The sequence below is a fragment of the Oncorhynchus nerka genome, linkage group LG7 (genome assembly GCF_034236695.1).
Source record: "Oncorhynchus nerka isolate Pitt River linkage group LG7, Oner_Uvic_2.0, whole genome shotgun sequence".
Taxonomy (NCBI): Eukaryota; Metazoa; Chordata; class Actinopteri; order Salmoniformes; family Salmonidae; genus Oncorhynchus; species Oncorhynchus nerka.
The window spans coordinates 93,292,785-93,315,008 of NC_088402.1; the positions used below are offsets into that span (position 1 = coordinate 93,292,785).

Here is a 22,224-nt window from a genome sequence, read left to right on the forward strand (position 1 = left end):
TCAATGCCATTACAACTCTCCGTCCGTGGCCTCCAGCTGCTCTTAAAACGCTAGTAAAAACAAAAATTACATGCCTTTTAACCGTTCCCTGCCCACACCCGACCGCCCGTCTAGCATCACTACTCTGACTTAGAATATGTGGACAACTACAAATACCTGGGTGTCTGGTTAGACTGTAAACTCTCCTTCCAGACTCATATTAAAACATCTCCAATCCCGAATTAAATCTAGAATCGGCTTCCTGTTTCGCAAACAAAGCCTGCTTCACTCACGCCGCCAAACATACCCTCGTAAAACTGACTATCCTACCGATCCTCGACAATGTCATTTACAAAATAGCCTCCAACCACTACTCAGCAAACTGGATGTAGTCTATCACAGTGCCATCCATTTTGTTACCAAATCACCTTATACGACCCACCACTGCGACCTGTATGCTCTAGTCGGCTGGACCTCACTACATAGTCGTCACCAGACTCACTGGCTCCAGGTCATCTTTTAGTCGATGCTAGGTAAAGTCCTCAGCTCACTGGTCACGATATCAACACCCACCCATAGCACGCACTCCAGCAGGTATATTTCACTGGTCATCCCCAAAGCAAACACCTCCTTGGCCACCTTTCCTTCCAGTTCTCTGCAGCCAATGACTGGAACGAATTGCAAAAATTGCTGAAGCTGGAGACTTATATCTCCCTCTCTAACTTTAAGCATCAGCTATCTGAGCAGCTAACCGATCGCTGCAGCTGTACATAGTCCATCTGTAAATAGCCCACCCAATCTACCTACCTCATCCCCATAGTGTTTTTATTTACTTTGCTGCTCTTTTGCACACCAGTATCACTACTTACACACCATTTGCACACACTGTATATAGACTTTCTTTTTTTTCTATTGTGTTGTTGACTGTACGCTTGTTTATTCCATGTGTAACTCTGTGTTGTTGTTTGTGTCGCACTGCTTTGCTTTATCTTGACCAGGTCGCAGTTGTAAATGAGAACTTGATCTCAACTGACCTACCTGGTCAAATAAAAGGTGGGGAAAAAATATAGTTTTTTAAAAAATCAAGGTGTTTTGGAGTGCAATGTTCAACCCAGTGTCCAAAAACTGTCTGTTGAAGGTTGTGGGTCTTCCAGTAGGACAACAAACCCCAAAACACACATAAAAAGCACCCTGGAATGGTTCAAAATAATCATTTAAACATTGGACTGTTCTGGAGTAGCCAATGAGAAGTCCAGATCTCAATCTCATCCCATAACCTATAATGACAACTGAAAACATCAATTGGTTGAGGGCACCCAACAAACACTGAAGAATAAGAGCAATTTGCTTCTGAGGGCAAGCTCATCGATGGCTACAATTTTCTACAAGACATCAAAACTATGAAATGAACACATATGGAATCATGTAGTAACCAAAAAACTGTTTAACAAATCAAAATATATTTTAGATTTCAGATTCTTCAAAGTAGCCACACTTTGCCTTGATGACAGCTTTGCACACTCTAGGCATTCTCTCAACCAGCTTCATGAGGTAGTCACCTGGAATGCATTTCGATTAACAATTGTGCCTTGGTAAAAAAAAGTTGTGGAATTTCTTTCCTTCTTAATGCGCATGTTAGGGGCAGTATACAGAAGATAGCCCTATTTGGTAAAAGACAAAGCCCATACTACAGCAAGAACGGCTGAAATAATAATAATAATAAATAAACCAAGAGAAATGCCAGTCCATCATTCCTTTAAGACATGAAGGTCAGTCAATCCGGAAAATGTAAAGAACTTTGAACGTTTCTTGAAGTGCGGTCGCAAAAACCCATCAAGCGCTATGATGAAATTGTCTCTCATGAGGACCGCCAGAGGAATGGAAGACCCAGAGTTACCTCTGCTGCAGAGGATAAGTTCATTAGAGTTACCAGCCTCAGATTGCAGCCCAAATAAATGCTTCAGAGTTCAAGTAACAGACACATCTCAACATCAACTAATAAAATCTAATTTTATTGGTCACATACACATGGTTAGCTGATGTTAATGCGAGTGTAGCGAAATGCTTGTGTTCAGTGGAGACTGTGTGAATCAGGCCTTCATGGTCGAATTGCTGCAAAGAAACCACTACTAAAATACACCAATAATAAGAGACTTTCTTGGACCAAGAAACACAAGCAATGGACATTAGACCGGTGGAAAACTGTCCTTTGGTCTGATGAGTCCACATTTTTGGTGGGTTTTGGTTCCAACCACTGTGTCTTTATGGGACGCATAGTGGATGAACGGATGATCTCTGCATGTGTGGTTCCCACCGTGAAGCATGGAGGAGGAGGTGTTATGGTGTGGGGATGCTTTGCTGGTGACACTGTCAGTGATTTATTTAGAATTCAAGGCACACTTAACCAGCATGACTACACCACAGCATTCTGCAGCAAATACGCCATCCCATCTGGTTTGCGCTCATTTGCTTTTTTTTTCAACAGAACAATGACCCAACACACCTCCAGGCTGTATGTGTATGTGTAAGGCCTATTTGAACAAGGAGGAGAGTGATGGGAGTGCTGCATCACAAGAACGAAAGGCATCCAACAAGTGCTCAGCACATGCGGGAACTCCTTGAAGACTCGGAAAAGCATTCCAGGTGAAGCTGGTTGAGAGAATGCCAAGAGTGTGCAAAGATGTCATCAAGGCTAAAGGGTGGCTACTTTGAAGAATCAACATCTAAAGGGTTTTAGTAGATACAGTATAACTGAGTTCCGAGTCTGTAGAGGGTTTCAGTAGATACAGTATAACTGAGTTCCGAGTCTGTAGAGGGTTTCAGTAGATACAGTATAACTGAGTTCCGAGTCTGTAGAGGGTTTCAGTAGATACAGTATAACTGAGTTCCGAGTCTGTAGAGGGTTTCAGTAGATACAGTATAACTGAGTTCCGAGTCTGTAGAGGGTTTCAGTAGATACCTTTATCGCCCTAGTGGTCATACATGCGTAATAAGACTATTAATTCTACTTTGTTAATTGCTGTGGAATTTCTCTTTTTCTTATCGTTTTAACAGAAAACCAATAAAATAAAATAAATGTCCATTTGTCACATCACTACCAAGAACCAAAATGACCACTGACTGAACTACAGAGTTCCTTGGCTGAGATGGGAGAACCTTCCAGAACAGTCCCTAGAGCACTTCATCAATCTGGGCTTTATGGGAGAGTGGCCAGACAGAACAGTCTCTAGAGCACTTCATCAATCTGGGCTTTGTGAGAGTGGCCAGACAGAACCTTCCAGAGCACTTCATCAATCTGGGTGTTATGGGAGAGTGGCCAGACAGAACAGTCCCTAGAGCACTTCATCAATCTGGGCTTTATGGGAGAGTGGCCAGACAGAACCTTCCTGAGCAGTCTCTAGAGCACTTCATCAATCTGGGCTTTATGGGAGAGTGGCCAGACAGAACCTTCCTGAGCAGTCTCTAGAGCACTTCATCAATCTGGGCTTTATGGGTGAGTGGCCAGACAGAACCTTCCAGAGCACTTCATCAATCTGGGTGTTATGGGAGAGTGGCCAGACAGAACAGTCTCTAGAGCACTTCATCAATCTGGGCTTTGTGAGAGTGGCCAGACAGAACCTTCCAGAACAGTCTCTGGAGCACTTCATCAATCTGGGCTTTGTGAGAGAGTGGCCAGACAGAACGTTCCAGAACAGTCTCTAGAGCACTTCATCAATCTGGGCTTTATGGGAGAGTGGCCAGACAGAACCTTCCAGAACAGTCTCTGGAGCACTTCATCAATCTGGAAGAATTTCCCCAAATCCAGATGCAGACAAGACAATCAAAGCTGTAATCGCCGCCAAAAGGTGCATCTACACGTATTCACACCCATTACTCAATACTTTATGTAAATGTAATGTTTCTGTATTTCATTTTCTATCATTTTTTTTATTATTATTAGCAAACATGTCTAAAAACATGTTGTTTTCACTTTGTCATTATGGGGTATTGTGATGTCATTATGGGGTATTGTGATGTATTGTGATGTATTGTGATGTCACTATGGGGTATTCTGTGTGTATGGGTGAGAAAAATGTCAATTTAACTCATTTTGAATTCAGAAGTTAACAACAAAATGTGGAATAAATCAAGGGGTATGAATAATTTCTGAAGGCACTGTAAAAAAAAAATTACATTAAAATGTTTTTTTTTTTTAAATGGCAGGAAATTACATTTAAAACAGAAACACTCTCTCAGCTCAATGGAGAAATATGTATAATTGCAGGAAATTAGCTTGAATATTCAAAACGTTCTCTACACCGACAAGATGGGGGCATCTAAAACCCAGCTGTGCCCCATTGCCACACCCTCTGCCACCTGAGCTCCCCTTTGATACAGGAAAAAACCCAGAATGCGGCCTGCAAGTTTAATTCATTAACAATGCATGTTATTGCACCGTGTACACCACGTGTATCCTGTGCATATGAAAAATGAACTTGATTTGATTTCCCCAACAAAAAAAATAAATCGTCAGGAATTTGACCAATCACTCACCTATATCTAGTGTCCACAAATCCCCCAGTCGACAGCCGCTCATACCCCCATAGATGACCAGACGGGACTTGCTAGAGGTCTTCTCTGTGTAGACGACGGCGGTGTGGCTCTCTCTGGGCGGGGGCAACACCCCGTAGGTGATGGGGATGTCCCAGCCCACCACACTGGAGCCGGCACGCAGCTCCAGCGTATACAGATCGTTCAGGTATCTGGGGTGGAGGAGGGGAAACATAACGTTTAGGTCTTCATCTGTGCCTTATATTGTGCGGAATACAACAGGAGGAGAGCTCAACCTAACTGTGAAAATGCTTTACTTACAATCCCTTTATCAACCATGCAGAATTATTATTTTTTTAAAGCAAGAAAATTGCACACAAAAAAAAAATGTAAATTAACAAAATAACTAACCAAATTAAGAAAGAAAAAACAGCAAAATAACAAGGCTATATACATGGGGTACCAGTACCAAGTCAATGTGTGGGGGTACAGGTTAATTGAGGTAATATGTACATGATAGGGGTAAAGTGACTATGCATTGATAACGAACAGCAAGTAGCAGCAGGGGGGGGTTCAAGGTAAATTGTCCGGGTAGCCATTTCATTAACTGTTTTGCAGTCTTATGGTTCGGAGGTAGAAGCTGTTAAGGTGCCGTCGGCAAAGTTAATGGTGTTGGAGTCGTGCGTAGACACGCAGTCATGGGTGAACAGGGAGCACAGGGAGGGGACTAAGCACGCACCCCTGATGGGCCCCCGTGTTGAGGATCAGTGAGGCCGATGTGTTGTTGCCTACCCTCACAACTTGAGGGCGGCCCGTCAGGAAGTCCAGGATCTAGTTGCAAAGGGAGGGTTTCAGTGATGAGCTCGGGGATCACTACGGTGTTGAACGCTGAGCTGTGGTCAACGAAAAGCATTCCCACATAGGTATTCCTTTTGTCCAGGTGGGAAAGGGCAGCGTGGAGTGAAATAGAGATTTCCCTCATCTGTGGATTTGTTGGGGCGGTATGCGAATTGTAGTGGGTCTAGAGTTTCTGGGATGATGGTGTTGATGTGAACTATGACCAGCCTTTCAAAGCCCTTCATGGTTACAGACATGAGTGCTACGGGTCGGTAGTCATTTAGACAAGTTACCTTGGCGTTCTTGGGCACAGGGACTATGGTGGACTGTTTGAAACATGTAGGTATTACAGACTGGGTCAGGGAGAGGTCAGTGAAGAGACTTGTCAGCTGGTCAGCGCATGCTCTGACTATGTGTCCTGGTAATCCGTCTTGCCCTGCGGCCTTGTGAATGTTGACCTGTTTAAAGGTCTTACTCACATCGGCTACGTAGAGCGTGATCACAGTCGTCCGGAAGAGCAGGTGGTCTCATGCATGGTTCAGTGTTGTTGCCTCAAAGAAAGCATAGAATGCATTCAGTTCGTCTGGAACGCTCGCAGCTGGGTTTCCCTTCGTAATCTGTAATAGTTTTCAAACCCTGTCACATCCAATGAGCGTTAGAGCCGGTGTAGTATGATTCAACCTTCGTCCGGTATTGACTGTTTGATGGTTCATCTGAGGGCCTAGCGAGATGTTTCAAAAGCATCCAGATTAGTGTCCCGCTCCTTGAAAGCTGCAGCTCTAGCCTTTAGCTCAGTGCGGATGTTGTCTGCAATTAGGGCTGGCCCCAATGACCTCGGTGGCTCCATATGGAGACTTTTATCTCCCTCACCAACTTTAAACATCTGCTATCTGTGCAGCTAACCGATCGCTGCAGCTGTACATAGTCCATCGGTAAATAGCCCACCCATTTCACCCATCTCATCCCCATACTGTTTATATTTATTTACTTTTCTGCTCTTTTGCACACCAATATCTCTACCTGCACATGACCATCTGATCATTTATCACTCCAGTGTTAATCTGCTAAATTGTGATTATTCGCCTACCTCCTCATGCCTTTTGCACACAATATATATAGACATTTTTTTTTCTTTTTTCTACTGTGTTATTGACTTGTTTATTGTTTACTCCATGTGTAACTCTGTGTTGTCTGTTCACACCGCTATGCTTTATCTTGGCCAGGTCGCAGTTGTAAATGAGAACTTGTTCTCAACTAGCCTACCTGGTTAAATAAAGGTGAAATTAAAAATAAAATTAAAAATTAAAATGTGTGGCGCCTTCGGAGGCATGCAGAGAGAGGTCAAATGAAGCTCATTACCCCATCGTCATGCGCCTCCCTCTGTATAGCTTTGATTGGCTTTGATGGCAGGTGGTGGGGGGTGATACATTCTGTATAAACAAACTCACTCCCTTGACAACAGCTCTACACTGCTGTGTATTACGACTTCTGCATGGCAGACGTCGAATAGAACATGCAGCGCCCAGATGCATAACGCACTCCTCTCTATAAGAATGTGCTCTCCGCTCTCCTGCCAATATTTGTGCACATTCATTGTTTCATAACGCCACTGTGGCATGAATTCCCCACTACATATAATCACCAGTAGTATATTTAGCATTAACTCCTATAATTTCTAATCTATGATGTTTGTTTGGTTACAGTCATTTCAATATATGATTATTACATTTTACCGTTGTCAATGTCAAGAGTCAGAATGGACACGTTGTTTTGCAGAGAGCACAACATTTACGCAACACACGTGAGAGAAACGAGTTGTGTCTAATTTCATTTCCGAGGTTTTTAAATGTAATTTAGTCATTGTCATTTGTTTGGGCTCCTGTTTGGGCTCCTGTCAATGTTGATTGAGGACGCTGATTACGCTCAGAAGTAGGCCTATAGGGCTTCCTGCCCTGCGCACAAATGTAGGCATAATAATGCTGCATTTGTGGCTCCGATTGTATTTATGATTGGTTGAACGCACCACAACTAATGATCTGGGGCGGCAGGGTAGCCTAGTGGTTAGAGCGTTGGACTAGTAACCGGAAGGTTGCAAGTTCAAATCCCCGAGATGACAAGGTACAAATCTGTCGTTCTGCCCCTGAACAAGGCAGTTTACCCACTGTTCCTAGGCAGTCATTGGGAAATAACAATTTGTTCTTAACTGACTTGCCTAGTTAAATAAAAGGTCAAATAAAAAATTTTAAATCTGTGGAGCTTCATATTTTCTTCACCTCAAAACAGCAAAAAAAAACAAAGTGACTATTCCTTAATATATTTGTAAAAAATCTTCCCAGCTCTCTCCCTTTGCGATAACCACTCGGCGACGTGAAAAGGAAAAAAATGTCACGCACTGATCTAGTGGAAAACATGATAAAAATAGGCCCGATTAATTCTTATCGGTGCTAGACTTGGACTGAAATAGGTGCTGGTACGGTTTATATTTAGGTGCATCAGGCCGGACCCAAGAGAAATAGTTTAACCGTTTCAAGTTCGTTACAGACAGGCCATGTCATTTATAGGATATTTACTTTGATCCGTGTATTTTCTACCTGCAGGCTACAATGTTTATATTTGTTGGCTTTATGTAGGCGATTTTTTACATAGTTGGCAATAGAATTTTGCCCACACATTTTTAGGTGTGTATCATTTCCATTTCGATAAGACTTTTGCTTTAACCACGTGACAATGAGTTTAAGACATTATTATAAATGAAATGAAACCGTTCCACATATGAAATCCATAACTGACAAAAACAGATCGGTCGTAATTGTAAGAAATTGGCATTAAACATCAGAAAGGTTGCCAGCCCTTTATACTCTTTGCACCATTACTGTCCCAGACTGCACCACTACTGTCCCAGACTGCACCACTACTGTCCCAGACTGCACCACTACTGTCTGCACCACTACTGTCTGCACCACTACTGTCTGCACCACTACTGTCCCAGACTGCACCACTACTGTCCCAGACTGCACCACTACTGTCCCAGACTGCACCACTACTGTCCCAGACTGCACCACTACTGTCCCAGACTGCACTACTACTGTCCCAGACTGCACTACTACTGTCCCAGACTGCACCACTACTGTCCCAGACTGCACTACTACTGTCCCAGACTGCACCACTACTGTCCCAGACTGCACTACTACTCTTTATATAGCCCATTACAGGCAACTTCTGGAGAGTAATGCCAGAATCTGTGAAAGCCAGCAGGAAGGAGAGGGTCAGATTACGTTTTTTTTCTTTTCTTCTCTCTCTGGATATCTAGATCTTGGGCTCACTCGAGTCATTTGGGTCTTATTTAATCAAACCGCATAAAGCATCAGACAAGATCAATGCATATAGTTGATTTTTATTAAAAACGCGTAAGGTGGGTGTATATGGAAAAATACACGTTTAAAATGTTCAACCAAATTGTCTGTAATTAAGAACTGACTTTTGGCCCCTGGTTTGGGGGCCAAATGTGGGGACAACATAGGCGATATTGATGAAGCCGGTGACTAGTGTGGTATATTCCTCAATGCCATGGGATGAACCCCGGGAATATATTCCAGTCTGTGCTAACAAAACAGTCTTGTAGCGCATCAGACCACTTTGGCATTTAGCGAGTCGCTGGGATTTTATTTGACCTTTATGTATATATTTATATAGTTGTGTATGTATGTATATTTATATTTTACCTTTATTTAACCAGGCAAGTCAGTTATGAACAAATTATTATTTTCAATGACTGCCTAGGAACAGTGGGTTTAACTGCCTGTTCAGGGGCAGAACGACAGATTTGTACCTTGTCAGCTAGGGGGTTCGAACTTGCAACCTTCCGGTTACTAGTCCAATACTCTAACCACTAGGCTACCCTGCCTCCCATACACTCTAACCACTAGGCTACCCTGCCGCCTCTACACTCTAACCACTAGGCTACCCTGCCGCCTCTACACTCTAACCACTAGGCTACCCTGCCGCCTCTACACTCTAACCACTAGGCTACCCTGCCGCCTCTACACTCTAACCACTAGGCTACCCTGCCGCCTCTACACTCTAACCACTAGGCTACCCTGCCGCCTCTACACTCTAACCACTAGGCTACCCTGCCGCCTCTACACTCTAACCACTAGGCTACCCTGCCGCCTCTACACTCTAACCACTAGGCTACCCTGCCGCCTCTACACTCTAACCACTAGGCTACCCTGCCGCCTCTACACTCTAACCACTAGGCTACCCTGCCGCCTCTACACTCTAACCACTAGGCTACCCTGCCGCCTCTACACTCTAACCACTAGGCTACCCTGCCGCCTCTACACTCTAACCACTAGGCTACCCTGCCGCCTCTACACTCTAACCACTAGGCTACCCTGCCGCCTCTACACTCTAACCACTAGGCTACCCTGCCTCCCAAATACTTCCAGCTTGAGTATTTGCTTGTAAGCCAGAATCAGGAGGATAGAATTATGGTCAGACTTTCCAAATGAAGGGTGAGGTAGAGCTTTGTATGCATCTCTTTTTCTTCTTCTTTTCTCTCCCTTTGATTACACATGCAACATGCTTGTAGAAATGGGGAAAAACACATTTGAGTTTTCCTGCATTAAAGTCCCCAGACACTTCCGGGTGAGCATCCTCTTGTTTGCTTATGTCCTTATACTGCTTGTTGAGTGCGGTCTGCGATCCTGCGTCGGTTTGTGGTGGTAAATAGACAGCTATGAAAAAAATGTTTTGATGAAAACTCTTGGTAAATAAATAGTGTACAGGTTATGAGTTACTCCTCAGGTGAGCAAACCTTAAAGAGACTCCCTTAATATTAGAGATGGCACACCAGCTGTTGTTGACAAAGAGACACAGATCACCCATCCCTTCGTCTTATCAGAGATTGCGGTTGTCTTGCTGATGCACAGATAACCCAGCCAACTATATGTTATCCATGTCCTTGTTCAGCCACGACTCGGTGAAAGATAAGCGATTACAATTTTTAAATGTCCCGTTGGTAGGATAGTCTCGAACGGAGCTCATCCAGTTTATTCTCCAGTAATTGCATGTTTTGCCAGCAGGACATGCAGATTATCCACTCACTGACGAACTCTCACCAAACACCCGGTTCTGCAGCCCTTGTATCGGAGTATCCTTTTCATGCGAATGATGGCGATTTAGGAGAGGACAGGGAGGGGCCGTACATCTTTCGTCTCCGATTGAATTAATAAATAAAATCTTCATCCAATCCGAGGTGAGTAATCACTCTTCTGATGTCCAGAAGCTATTTTTCGGTCATAAGAGACAGAAACATGAAAATGGTGAAATAACACATATTGCATCATGTGGTAACCAAAAATGTGTTAAACGGATCAAAAATCACTCTTGGAAATTCTCTCAACCAGCTTCATGAGGTAGTCACCTGGAATGCCTTTCAATTGACAGGTGTGCCTTGTTAAAATGAGCAAAAGAGAAATGACAGTCCGTCATTACTTTAAGACATGAAGGTCAATGTAAAGAATTTAAGGTTTCTTCAAGTGCAGTTGCAAAAACCCATCAAGCAATATGATTAAACTCTCATGAGGACCGCCACTACTAAAGGACACCAATAATAAGAAGAGACTTGCTTGGGCCAAGAAACATGAGCAATGGACATTAGACCAGTGGAGATCTGTCCTTTGGTCTGATGAGTCCAAATTTGAGTTTTGGTTCCAACCGCAAAAGTCTTTGTGAGACGCAGAGTAGGTGAACAGATGATCTTCGCATGTGTGGTTCCCACCGTGAAGCATGGAGGAGGAGGTGTGATGGTGCTTTGCTGATGACACCGATTGATTTAGAATTTAAGGCACACTTAACCAGCATGGCTACCGCACCATCCCATTTGGTTTGAATCTTAGTGGGACTATTAATTGTTTTTCAACAGGACAATGACCCAACACACCTCCAGGCTGTGTAAGGACTATTTGACCAAGAAGGAGAGCATCAGATGACCTGGCCTCCATAATCACCTGACCTCAACCCAATTGAAACGGTTTGGGATGTGTTGAACCACAGAGTGAAGGAAAAGCAGCACACAAGTGCTCAGTATATGTGGAAACTCTCAAGAATGTTGGAAAAGCTGGTTGAGAGAATGCCAAGCGTGTGCAAAACTGTCATCAGGGCAAAGGGTGGCTACTTTGAAGAATCTAAAAATAGATTATTTTTTAAACACTTTAGGTTACTACACGATTCCATGTGTTAATTCATAGTTTTGATGTCTTCACTATTATTCTACAATGTAGAAAACAGTAAAAATAAAGAAAAAATCTTGAAAGAATAGGTGTCCAAACGTTTGATTGGTACTGTACCGGTAAGTACTCAGATCTTTTGCTATGAGACTCAAAATTAAACTCGGGTGCAACCTGTTTCCATTGATCGTCCTTGTTTTTACAATTTGAACGGAGTTCACCTGTGGTAAATTGAATTGATTGGACATGATTTGGAAAGGCACACACCTGTCTATATAAAGGCCCCACGGTTAACAGTGCATGTCAGAGAAAAACCAAGTCACGAGGTTGAAGGAATTGTCCGTAGATCTGGGCAAGGATACCAAAACATTTCTGCAGCATTGAAGGTCCCCAAGAACACAGCGACCTCCACTAATCTTAAGTGGAAAAAGTTTGGAACCACCAAGATTCCAAACTGAGCAATCAGTGGAGAAGGGCAGGGAGGTGACCAAGAACCCAATGGTCACATTGACAGAGCTCTAGAGTTCCTCTGTGGAGATGGGAGAACCTTCCAGAAAGACATCCATCTCTGCAGCACTCAAACAAGCAGGCCTTTATGGTACAGTTAACAGACGGAAGCCACCACCACTCAGTTTGCCAAAAGGAACCTAAAGGACTCTCAGACCATGATTAACAAGATTCTCTGATCTGATGAAACCAAGATAGAACTCTTTGGCCTGAATGCCAAGCATCACATCTGGAGGAAACCTGGCACCATCCCTACGGTGGTGAAGCATGGTGGTGGTGGCAGCATCATCATGCTGTGGGGATGTTTTTCAGAGGCAGGGACTGGGAGACTAGTCAGGATCAAGGCAAATATTGAACGGAGCAAAGTACAGCGAGATCCTTGATGAAAACCTGCTCCAGAGCACTCAGGACATCAGACTGGGGCAAAGGTTCACCTTCCAACAGGACAATGACCCTAAGCACACAGCCAAGACAATGCAGGAGTGGCTTCAGGAAAAGCTTAATGTCCTTGAATGGGAGAAACGACACAAATACAGGTGTGCCAAGCTTGTAGTGTCATACCCAAGAAGGCCCGAGGCTGTAATCGCTACCGAAGGTGCTTCAACAAAGTACTGAGTAAAGGGTGTGAATACTCAAACATTTCTAAAAAACCCTGTTTTTACTTTGTCATTTTGGAGTATTGAGTGTAGATTGAAGAGAGGGGGGGGAAACAATTTAATACATTTTAGAAAAAGGGCTCTTCAGTAACAAAATGTGGAAAAAGTTGAGGGGCCTGAACACTCTCCAAATGCACTGTGGGCTACACAGTACACACATACTTGGGGGGGGTTCCTGGTGGATAATATATACCTGGGGATGTTGTTCTTGGGGTCCTCACTGTCGTTAGCCAGTCCTCCGAACAGGAAGCATTTGTTCCCTACCAGGGAGAAGCTGTGTCCCAGGCGGGGACAGGGAGGAGGGCCGTTCTTAGGAGACTTGGGCTTCAGACGCTTCCACTCCCAGCGACTGGCCTGAGGAGAGATCCGCAGTAAACAACAACATGAATGCAGTGACTCACTAACAAGCTCAGTTGTGCCTACAGAGCTAAGATCTCTAATTAGGCTATACCCATTCAAGCACATCTTACGCAAAACATAGAAATTACAAGGAATGTGTGTTAACTATGGTTTAAAATGGAGGATGGAAATTAGTATACAGGAATTTATGCAAACTATTTAGTGTTTAGTTTACACCCCAAATCCCACTAAATAACTGTCAGAGCTTAATTCTGTGGGCTGAACACGTACCTGCAGTTCATACAGATCATTGCTGTATTTGCCATATTCCACCATCCCTCCGAACACCAGCAGCCTGGTGCCGTCGCACACGAACCCATACGCAGCACAGCCAGGCGGGATGTCGCCACGGACAGCAGGAATGAACCACTGATTGGTGGCTGAAACACATTGAATTTATGGATTATAAAACCATGTAACTGAAGTTACTGTAGTAATAACCAGTGCTTGACTTGGGCAGGCCGGCTAATCAAATCTACATAGTGTTGCACGGTATCGGGCGGCAGGGTAGCCTAGTGGTTAGAGCTTTTGGACTAGTAACCGGAAGGTTGCAAGTTCAAATCCCCCGAGCTGACAAGGTACAAATCTGTCGTTCTGCCCCCTGAACAGGCAGTTAACCCACTGTTCCTAGGCCGTCATTGAAAATAAGAATTTGTTCTTAACTGACTTGCCTGGTTAAATAAAGGTCAAATAAAAATAAATAAAACACAGGTACCACAGTAGTACCACGGTACCAAAAATGTCATGATACCAACATTTTAGAATACCACAGTACCGTTTCATATGATACTACCAAATTGTTCAGTCCTACTGATCTAAAGAACCCGCTGGCTCTTGTTATAAAATGTTTATTAAAGTCGGCCATTTTGACCAATTCTGTTGAATCTAAGCAACGGTCGCTGGTCTCTTGTATGTGCTGGTCCAATAATGTCAACTTCACTTTCATGCTCATGTGACAGCTGTAAATATGCTAGTGCATCCCCTACAGCCATCACTCACCTGCTTCTCTCCCTCTGCATCATTATGCATGTTTATTCATTCCTCCATCCAAAACACTGGTAGGCCTTTCCAATACTGGATGAGCAAGTGTGAATATCAGTGACAGGTTGTGTAACGCATGCGCATAATGTTTAGAAAACAGGAATCAGGGACGGGTCGAACAGGACGCTAGGCCACTGAATTTTCACTGTGGTAACCTGATACTTGGTCCAGTATCTTATTAGTAAAAATGTTGGTATCGTGACAACACTATTCTACTTCTTGAGTACTGTACTTTATAGAATATTAGCTCAAAAGTGTTCTTGCACCTAAATATAAATAGTACCAGCACAGCACCTATTTCAGTCCATGTCGATCACTGACAATAACCTGCTTAACTAACGACTGTCAAAAGCCACAGCCTGTTAGTCTATTTCATTCATTGAAATGACTGGAATTCTATCAAATATGCCAATATGGAAAGTAATTCCTGATACTGCACCACTGGCAGACCATAGAAATAAATTGATGCCAGTGAAAGGGATGCGTTGTTTACATTTTTTGTTGTAGTGTACACCTGTTGAAATGCCCATTACTGTGGATTTTCACAAATGCATGCTTATTTAAAATGCAGAACATAAATATAAAATATAAACTGACGATTTAATCTATTGTGCAGTTACAGAGGTTTTGTTGATGATATGACGTGTTTGTTTTAATTTAACCCGCCATTTCTCTTTGCAGTTTCCCTCCAATCTCCACTGGGCGACTTCGGTTTTGCCAAAGGCTTCGCAGCTCAACTGGGTACCATTAGCCATATAACTAGCTAGCTAGCTTCTGGTCCCATTAAATTTCACGGCACGTGAACACTGGCGCATGATTGCCTTGCAACAATATATGAGCAAAACAGGAGTCAAACACTTTAAACCACCTACTTATTCACTGTCACAACCACAGAGGGTCATTGGTAATTGACTATGTTGAACGACCATTGCCTAAGAGGATAAAAGCAATAACTACTTGTTGAAAATATTTGTGCTAGTTAGCGCTACAGCCCATGAAATGGCTAACTAGCACAAATTATCCGATGGGCAAGTTCGTATCCAATTGCTAAAAAGAAAAATGTTAGCTAGGTAGCATAGCAAATAATTTACGAACCATACCGAATGTATACACAAAGCATCATCTTACCTGTGTTATACACATGCAGTTCATCTACAATTCCTTCATTGCCACCCCCGAAAACGACCATCAATTCTTTAATTGCAACTGCACGATGTCCGTGTCGGGGCCGAGGGACAGGGCCGGACCAACCCAACACCCGCTTCCACCGTGGCTGCAGAACTGAGCCAGAGGTCCCAGATGTCATGGTGCCGGTAGATTCAGTTTCTCTTTGAGAAGGAAGTTAGAAAAAAATGTCCAACTTGAAAAGCTTTCCAATATAGCTAAAATGTCTAAATGTATAATAATGCTAAGCTAACGAGTTAGCTAGCATCCGTTAGGACTAGCCAGCTAACGTTAACTGACAACAAGCTAACAGTAGCTGGCTACGGTAACGTTTAAACGTTAAACAGGATTTTTAAAACCTCGCGTCCTACTAAAATACTGCACTCAAACACAAAATATAGTATCGAGATTTTGTATACGTTGTTCCCAGTTCAAGACCACTGGTATATAATTGTAGAGAATATAAATATGTCCAGGTTGTGGTTGCTAGCTCGCAAGTTTATTTAGCCAAGAAGAAGCACAAAAAAACCATCTATGGGAGCCGCCATTTTAGCAAACAAGACGCCGAGAAGAAAATTATGAAACGTAGATCCGGAAACAACATGAAAATGTACAGCCATCAAAATTGTGGAACTCTTGGCACAAAATTATTATTATTTTTTATTGTTGTGCTTATCTCTTCAAAAATGTACGCTTTAATTTTCTGTGTTGTGGAGTTATATTTCCAAGGAAGCAAAGCGGTGCGATTCGATGGGTGCCGCCATCTTGTAGCTAACAAAACTAAACAAACCATCCAGAAAACAGCCTGACTAATAATACAAATATTAATTCAGCTGGCTCCTGAACCTGGTTTGCTAGTTTAATCGTTTCAGATACATTTAGAGTAATATATGTGCAAGACACATTATGATTGAACATTATTATCCCGGGAGAAATACTAATGCAGTTGAATTTTCATGCTTCTTCATGAGCAGAAATTATTTCTCAACTTGTTTCAATCTGTAAAACTTCAAGTGTAATTGTAATTTTACAGCCAATGTTTATTGGTGTTTAGTTTTGTTGCACTGTGATGGTAACAAGCTAGCTTTCCAGACCAACAAAAAAAAAAGTCATGCCTTTCTGTTCTGGGTGTCGCCATTTTGACATAATTAAAAAGCTACAGCAGTGAAAAAGCTACACTAGTAGCTTGGTGAAGCATCTTTGCTAGTGAGCTAGCTAACGTTAGCGGATGCTGCAAATGAACATTAAAAATAACGTTACTGACCGATTATACAAGACATTCCAATACAAACCAGATAGCTAAATTGCTAAGCTAAATAGCAAATAAGCTAACAGCTAATTTCTTAGCTTGCTAAAATGTTAACTTTCAGCTTGGAGGCTACAGCTAACGCTAGCTTGCTAATATCCTTCTTGACCAATTAAAAACAGAAGTTGGTTATAAAATGAAGAACAACCTTAATAAATCCTAACATGATAGAATCATTTAACGAAATTAAGTTTTACTTCTTTATTAAACGTCTCTTTCATTGATGCATTCATAGCAATAAGTTATTTTTTTGTATTAGCCTTGCTAGCAAGCTAGCTAGCTTCCCTCAAGAAAAATGGCGGAGATAACGTTAGCCGTCACAATAAAACGCGAAAAAAAAGTTAGTCGCGTTATCGTTAGCACATTATACTTACTCGTAAATTGTAACTTTAATCCAAAAAAAAGTCTCGAGAGCGGGACTCAATTTAATAATTTGAACCCGGGATAATTCTATATAAAAATGAGAAAAAGCTACATGTTCTCATGCCGCCCAGGAAGCCGCCATTTTCTCATCCGCCTCAAACACCACTTTCCATAAACCGACAGTGGAGAGATGTCGAGCACGGTGTGGCCACTGTCACAAATTCTCACTGATTACCTGCTACAGAATGGTTGGTGGTCAACATCTAAATTTAAAAATCATATATATTGCTCATTCAAAGTCAAGTTTGATAAGACCACTGAACCTGGAGAAACGATTGTCATTCTGGCAAACTGCATGCTACTGTAGAGTAGGCTATGTAGCCATATTATTGTGTGAAGAAAAAAAATACAATGCAACTGTGACACAGCCATCATCCCACTGCTGACACCAATGCAGCAAATTGAGGGAAAATATTAATACAGCTGGCTCCCACGACAACAGGTGGCAAAGGTTGACAGGACACTACATTGCATGAGCCAAGTGTCACTCAAGACTTATATCATTAGGTGACTACTGCCCTAGTTTGATAGTAAAAATAAATGTGCCCTAGGACAGTTGAAGGCCTGTTCCCCAAACATGATCAAGTACATTGTGGGCCATGTTTTAAAATAAAGTATAACAATTACTCTTGATAACAAAATCATGACATCAGACAAATAATTCACATTAATAGCTAAATAACTCTACTTTGTTAATTCGAGCAGTGAGTTGCAATCTACTGCAAAGATAGTCTGCAGAGTTCTGTCCTACTATCCAGGTCTGTACCCAAACAATTTGAACTTATACTTTTAAAAATCCACCTCTCTAAAAACAAATCTCTCACCGTTGCCACCTGCTATAGACCACCCTCTGCCCCCAGCTGTGCTCTGGACACCATATGTGAACTGATTGGCCCCCATCTATCTTCAGAGCTCGTGCTGCTAGGTGAACTAAACTGAAACATGCTTAACACCCCAGCCATCCTACAATCTAAGCTTGATGCCCTCAATCTCACACAAATGATCAATGAACCTACCAGGTACCTCCCCAAAGCCGTAAACACGGGCACCCTCATAGGTATCATCCTAACCAACTTGCCCTCTAAATACACCTCTGCTGTCTTCAACCAAGATCTCAGCGATCACTGCCTCCTTGCCTGCATCCGTAATGGGTCAGCGGTCAAACGACCTCCCCTCATCACTGTCAAACACTCCCTGAAACACATCAGCGAGCAGGCCTTTCTAATCGACCTGGCCCGGGTATCCTGGAAGGATATTGACCTCATCCCGTCAGTAGAGGATGTCTGAAGGTGTCTTCCTCACCATCTTAAATAAGCATGCCCCATTCAAGAAATGTAGAACCAGGAACAGATATAGCCCTTGGTTCTCCCCAGACCTGACTGCCCTTAATCAACACAAAAACATCCTATGGCGTTCTGCATTAGCATCGAACAGCCCCCGTGATATGCAGCTGTTCAGGGAAGCTAGAAACCGTTATACACAGGCAGTTAGAAAAGCCAAGGCTAGCTTTTTCAAGCAGAAATTTGCTTCCTGCAACACAAACTCAAAAAAGTTCTGGGACACTGTAAAATCCATGGAGAATAAGAACACCTCCTCCCAGCTGCACTGAGGATAGGAAACTCTGTCACCACCGATAAATCCACTATAATTGACCATTTCAATAAGCATTTTTCTACGGCTGGCCATGCTTTCCACCTGGCCACCCCTACCCCAGTCAACAGCACTGCACCCCACAGCAACTCGCCCAAGCCTTCACCATTTCTCCCAAATCCAGTCAGCTGATGTTCTGAAAGAGCTGCAAAATCTGGACCCCTACAAATCAGCCGGGCTAGACAATCTGGACCCTGTCTTAAACTATCTGCCAAAATTGTTGCAACCCCTATTACTAGCCTGTTCAACCTCTCTTTTTTCCCAAAAATTGAAAAGCAGCTGCGGTCATCCCCCTCTTCAAAGGGGGGGACACTCTAGACCCAAACTGCTACAGACCTAAATCTATCCTACCCTGCCTTTGTAAGGTCTTCGAAAGCAAAGTCAACAAACAGATTACCGACCATTTCAAATCCCATCGCACCTTCTCGCTTTGCAATCTGGTTTCAGAGCTGGTCATGGGGTGCACCTCAGCCACGCTCAAGGTCCTAAACGATATCATAACCGCCATCGATAAGAAACAATACTGTGCAGCCGTATTCATTGACCTGGCCAAGGCTTTCAACTCTGTCAATCACCACATCCTCATCGAAGACTCGATAGCTTTGTTTTCTCAAATGATTGCCTCGCCTGGTTCACCGACTACTTCTCTGATAGAGTTCAGTGTGTCAAATCGGAGGGCCTGTTGTCCGAGCCTCTGGCAGTCTTTATGGGGGTACCACAGGGTTCAATCTTGGGCCGACTCTCTTCTCTGTATACATCAATGATGTCACTCTTGCTGCTGATGAGTCTCTGATCCACCTCTACGCAGACGACACCATTCTGTATACTTCTGACCCTTCTTTGGACACTGTGTTAACAACCCTCTAGATGAGCTTCCATGCCATACAACTCTCCTTCCTTGGCCTCCAACTGCTCATAAATACAGTGGGGCAAAAAGCATTTAGTCAGCCACCAACTGTGCAAGTTCTCCCACTTAAAAAGATGAGAGAGGCCTGTAATTATCATCATAGGTACACTTCAACTATGACAGACAAAATGAGGAAAACAAATCCAGAAAATCACATTGTAGGATTTTTAATGAATTTATTTGCAAATTATGGTGGAAAATAAGTATATAAATACTTTTTTTTTGAAATACAGTAGACTTTCTATTCATATATTATAGTTAAAAAAAAAAATCAAACTCTTAGGCTATTTGTAACTGGCATATTTCATGAAAACCTTGACATACATCGTACAAATACAAATCATACATTTTTTTTTTATTATCTAAAAGATACATTGTGAATACTATAAAAAAGGATTTTATACAAATTGCGAACAATGATTTGGTGTTGAGAACTAGTGATGTGTTGTGGCCTAGGGCAGGGTTTACCAAACCATTTGGGGGTTTTTTGTTCCTAGAACTACACAGCTGATTCAAGTAATTAAAGCTTGACGATGAGTGTAGTTTCACTGATTCCCAACTGTGTGCTTCAGTATTTTTTAATTTAATGGAAAACACTCCTATACTGTTTGCTACTAAACATTTGCTTTGCTCTTCCAGAACTGACTTAGATAAAAGCCCAAATGTCGGCCAGTGTATGACACACAGACAACTCTGTGTGTTCTGTGTTCTGGGCCGGTAAGCTAGTTTTATTTTTAAATTATTATACTTTTTTTGTGACAATTTCAACACATAAAACAATAGAACAATTATTATTATGATTTCTGTCAAATCCCCGAAGGCTAGGATGTTAGCTGTGGGTTTAGGTTGGTCTGGATGTGTTGGCTTGACTATATGGCCTCTCCTGGAGGTAGTCCTCCACTTGGTGGTTTCATCTCAGCATCTGAAAGATCAATGAAAACCAAAAACTACTTACAAGTGCCTTCAGAAAGTATTCAGATCCCTTCTTTTTCCACATTTTGTTGTGTTCTAGAGCCTTATTCTATAATGGATTCAATACATTTTGTTATGTTCTAGAGCCTTATTCTATAATGGATTAAATACATTTTGTTATGTTCTAGAGCCTTATTCTATAATGGATTCAATACATTTTGTTATGTTCTAGAGCCTTATTCTCAATAATGCCTTATTATATAATGGATTCAATATATTTTGTTATGTTCTAGAGCCTTATTCTATAATGGATTAAATACATTTTGTTGTGTTCTAGAGCCTTATTCTATAATGGATTAAATACATTTTGTTATGTTCTAGAGCCTTATTATATAATAACCGATTGCTCAGTTTGGTCGGGTGGCCAGCTCTAGAGTTCCAATCTTCTTCCATTCAAGAATGATGGAGGCCACTGTGTTCTTGGGGACCTTCAATGCTGCAGACATTTTTTGGTACCCTTCCCCAAATCTGCGCCTCGACACAATCCTGTCTCGGAGCTCTACGGACAATTCCTTTTACTTCATGGCTTGGTTTTTGCTCTGACATGCACTTTGAACTGTGAGACCTTATATAGACAGGTGTGTGCCTTTCCAAATCATGTACAATCAGTTGAATTTACCACAGGTGGACTCCAATCAAGTTGGAGAAACGTTTCATGGATGATCCATGGAAACAGGATGCACCTGAGCTCAATTTCTGAATACTTATGTAAATAAGGTATTTCTGTTAACTTTTTTTGCTAAATTTGCTAAAAATGTTTTTGCTTCTCATTATGGGGCATGGTGTGTAGATTGATGAGGGAAAAAAAATATTTGATCAATTTTAGAATAAGGCTGTAACGCAACAAAATGTGGAAAAAGTCAAGGGGTCTTAATACTTTACGAAGGCACTGTAAATGCATATTTAAAAAAAAAAAATGTCATCATGCCATTAAACAATAATACCGTTATTACCTGCCTTCCTCACAGAGCGCCATCTTGAAGAGGAAAGCAGCTCGCAGGTCTGTATTCTGCCTTCCTCTCATCAGAAAGCGCTGTATTCTGCCTTCCTGAAGCCATCTTGAAGAGGAAAGCAGCTCGCAGGTCTGTATTCTGCCTTCCTCACAGAGCGCCATCTTGAAGAGGAAAGCAGCTCGCAGGTCTGTATTCTGCCTTCCTCACAGAGCGCCATCTTGAAGAGGAAAGCAGCTCGCAGGTCTGTATTCTGCCTTCCTCACAGTTCGCCATCTTGAAGAGGAAAGCAGCTCGCAGGTCTGTATTCTGCCTTCCTCACAGATCGCCATCTTGAAGAGGAAAGCAGCTCACAGGTCTGTATTCTGCCTTCCTCACAGAGCGCCATCTTGAAGAGGAAAGCAGCTCGCAGGTCTGTATTCTGCCTTCCTCACAGAGCGCCATCTTGAAGAGGAAAGCAGCTCGCAGGTCTGTATTCTGCCTTCCTCACAGATCGCCATCTTGAAGAGGAAAGCAGCTCGCAGGTCTGTATTCTGCCTTCCTCACAGAGCGCCATCTTGAAGAGGAAAGCAGCTCGCAGGTCTGTATTCTGCCTTCCTCACAGAGCGCCATCTTGAAGAGGAAAGCAGCTCTGTATTCTGCCTTCCTCACAGAGCGCCATCTTGAAGAGGAA

The 22,224-nt window shown here is 42.6% G+C and overlaps 1 protein-coding gene and 1 long non-coding RNA gene across 2 annotated transcripts in view; both read right to left on the reverse strand.

The window, feature by feature from the left end:
- hcfc1b (host cell factor C1b) overlaps nt 1–16,106 on the reverse strand; it is an 81,600-nt gene extending 65,494 nt beyond the window's left edge. Inside the window, exons 1-4 of the mRNA XM_065020991.1 lie at nt 15,308–16,106; nt 13,370–13,518; nt 12,933–13,093; nt 4,513–4,721 (exon numbers count right to left, since the gene is read on the reverse strand). Coding sequence (XP_064877063.1) covers nt 4,513–4,721; nt 12,933–13,093; nt 13,370–13,518; nt 15,308–15,485 — 697 coding nt within the window. The 5' untranslated portion in view covers nt 15,486–16,106. The remainder of the gene's footprint in view (nt 1–4,512; nt 4,722–12,932; nt 13,094–13,369; nt 13,519–15,307) is intronic.
- A 3,674-nt stretch (nt 16,107–19,780) lies between these two features.
- On the reverse strand, nt 19,781–21,624 carry LOC135572365 (uncharacterized). The gene is made up of 2 exons (XR_010464246.1): nt 21,555–21,624; nt 19,781–20,551 (listed from the first exon to the last, which is right to left on the reverse strand). It is a non-coding gene; the product is annotated as an uncharacterized LOC135572365 (long non-coding RNA).
- Between the last annotated feature and the right edge of the window lie 600 nt (nt 21,625–22,224).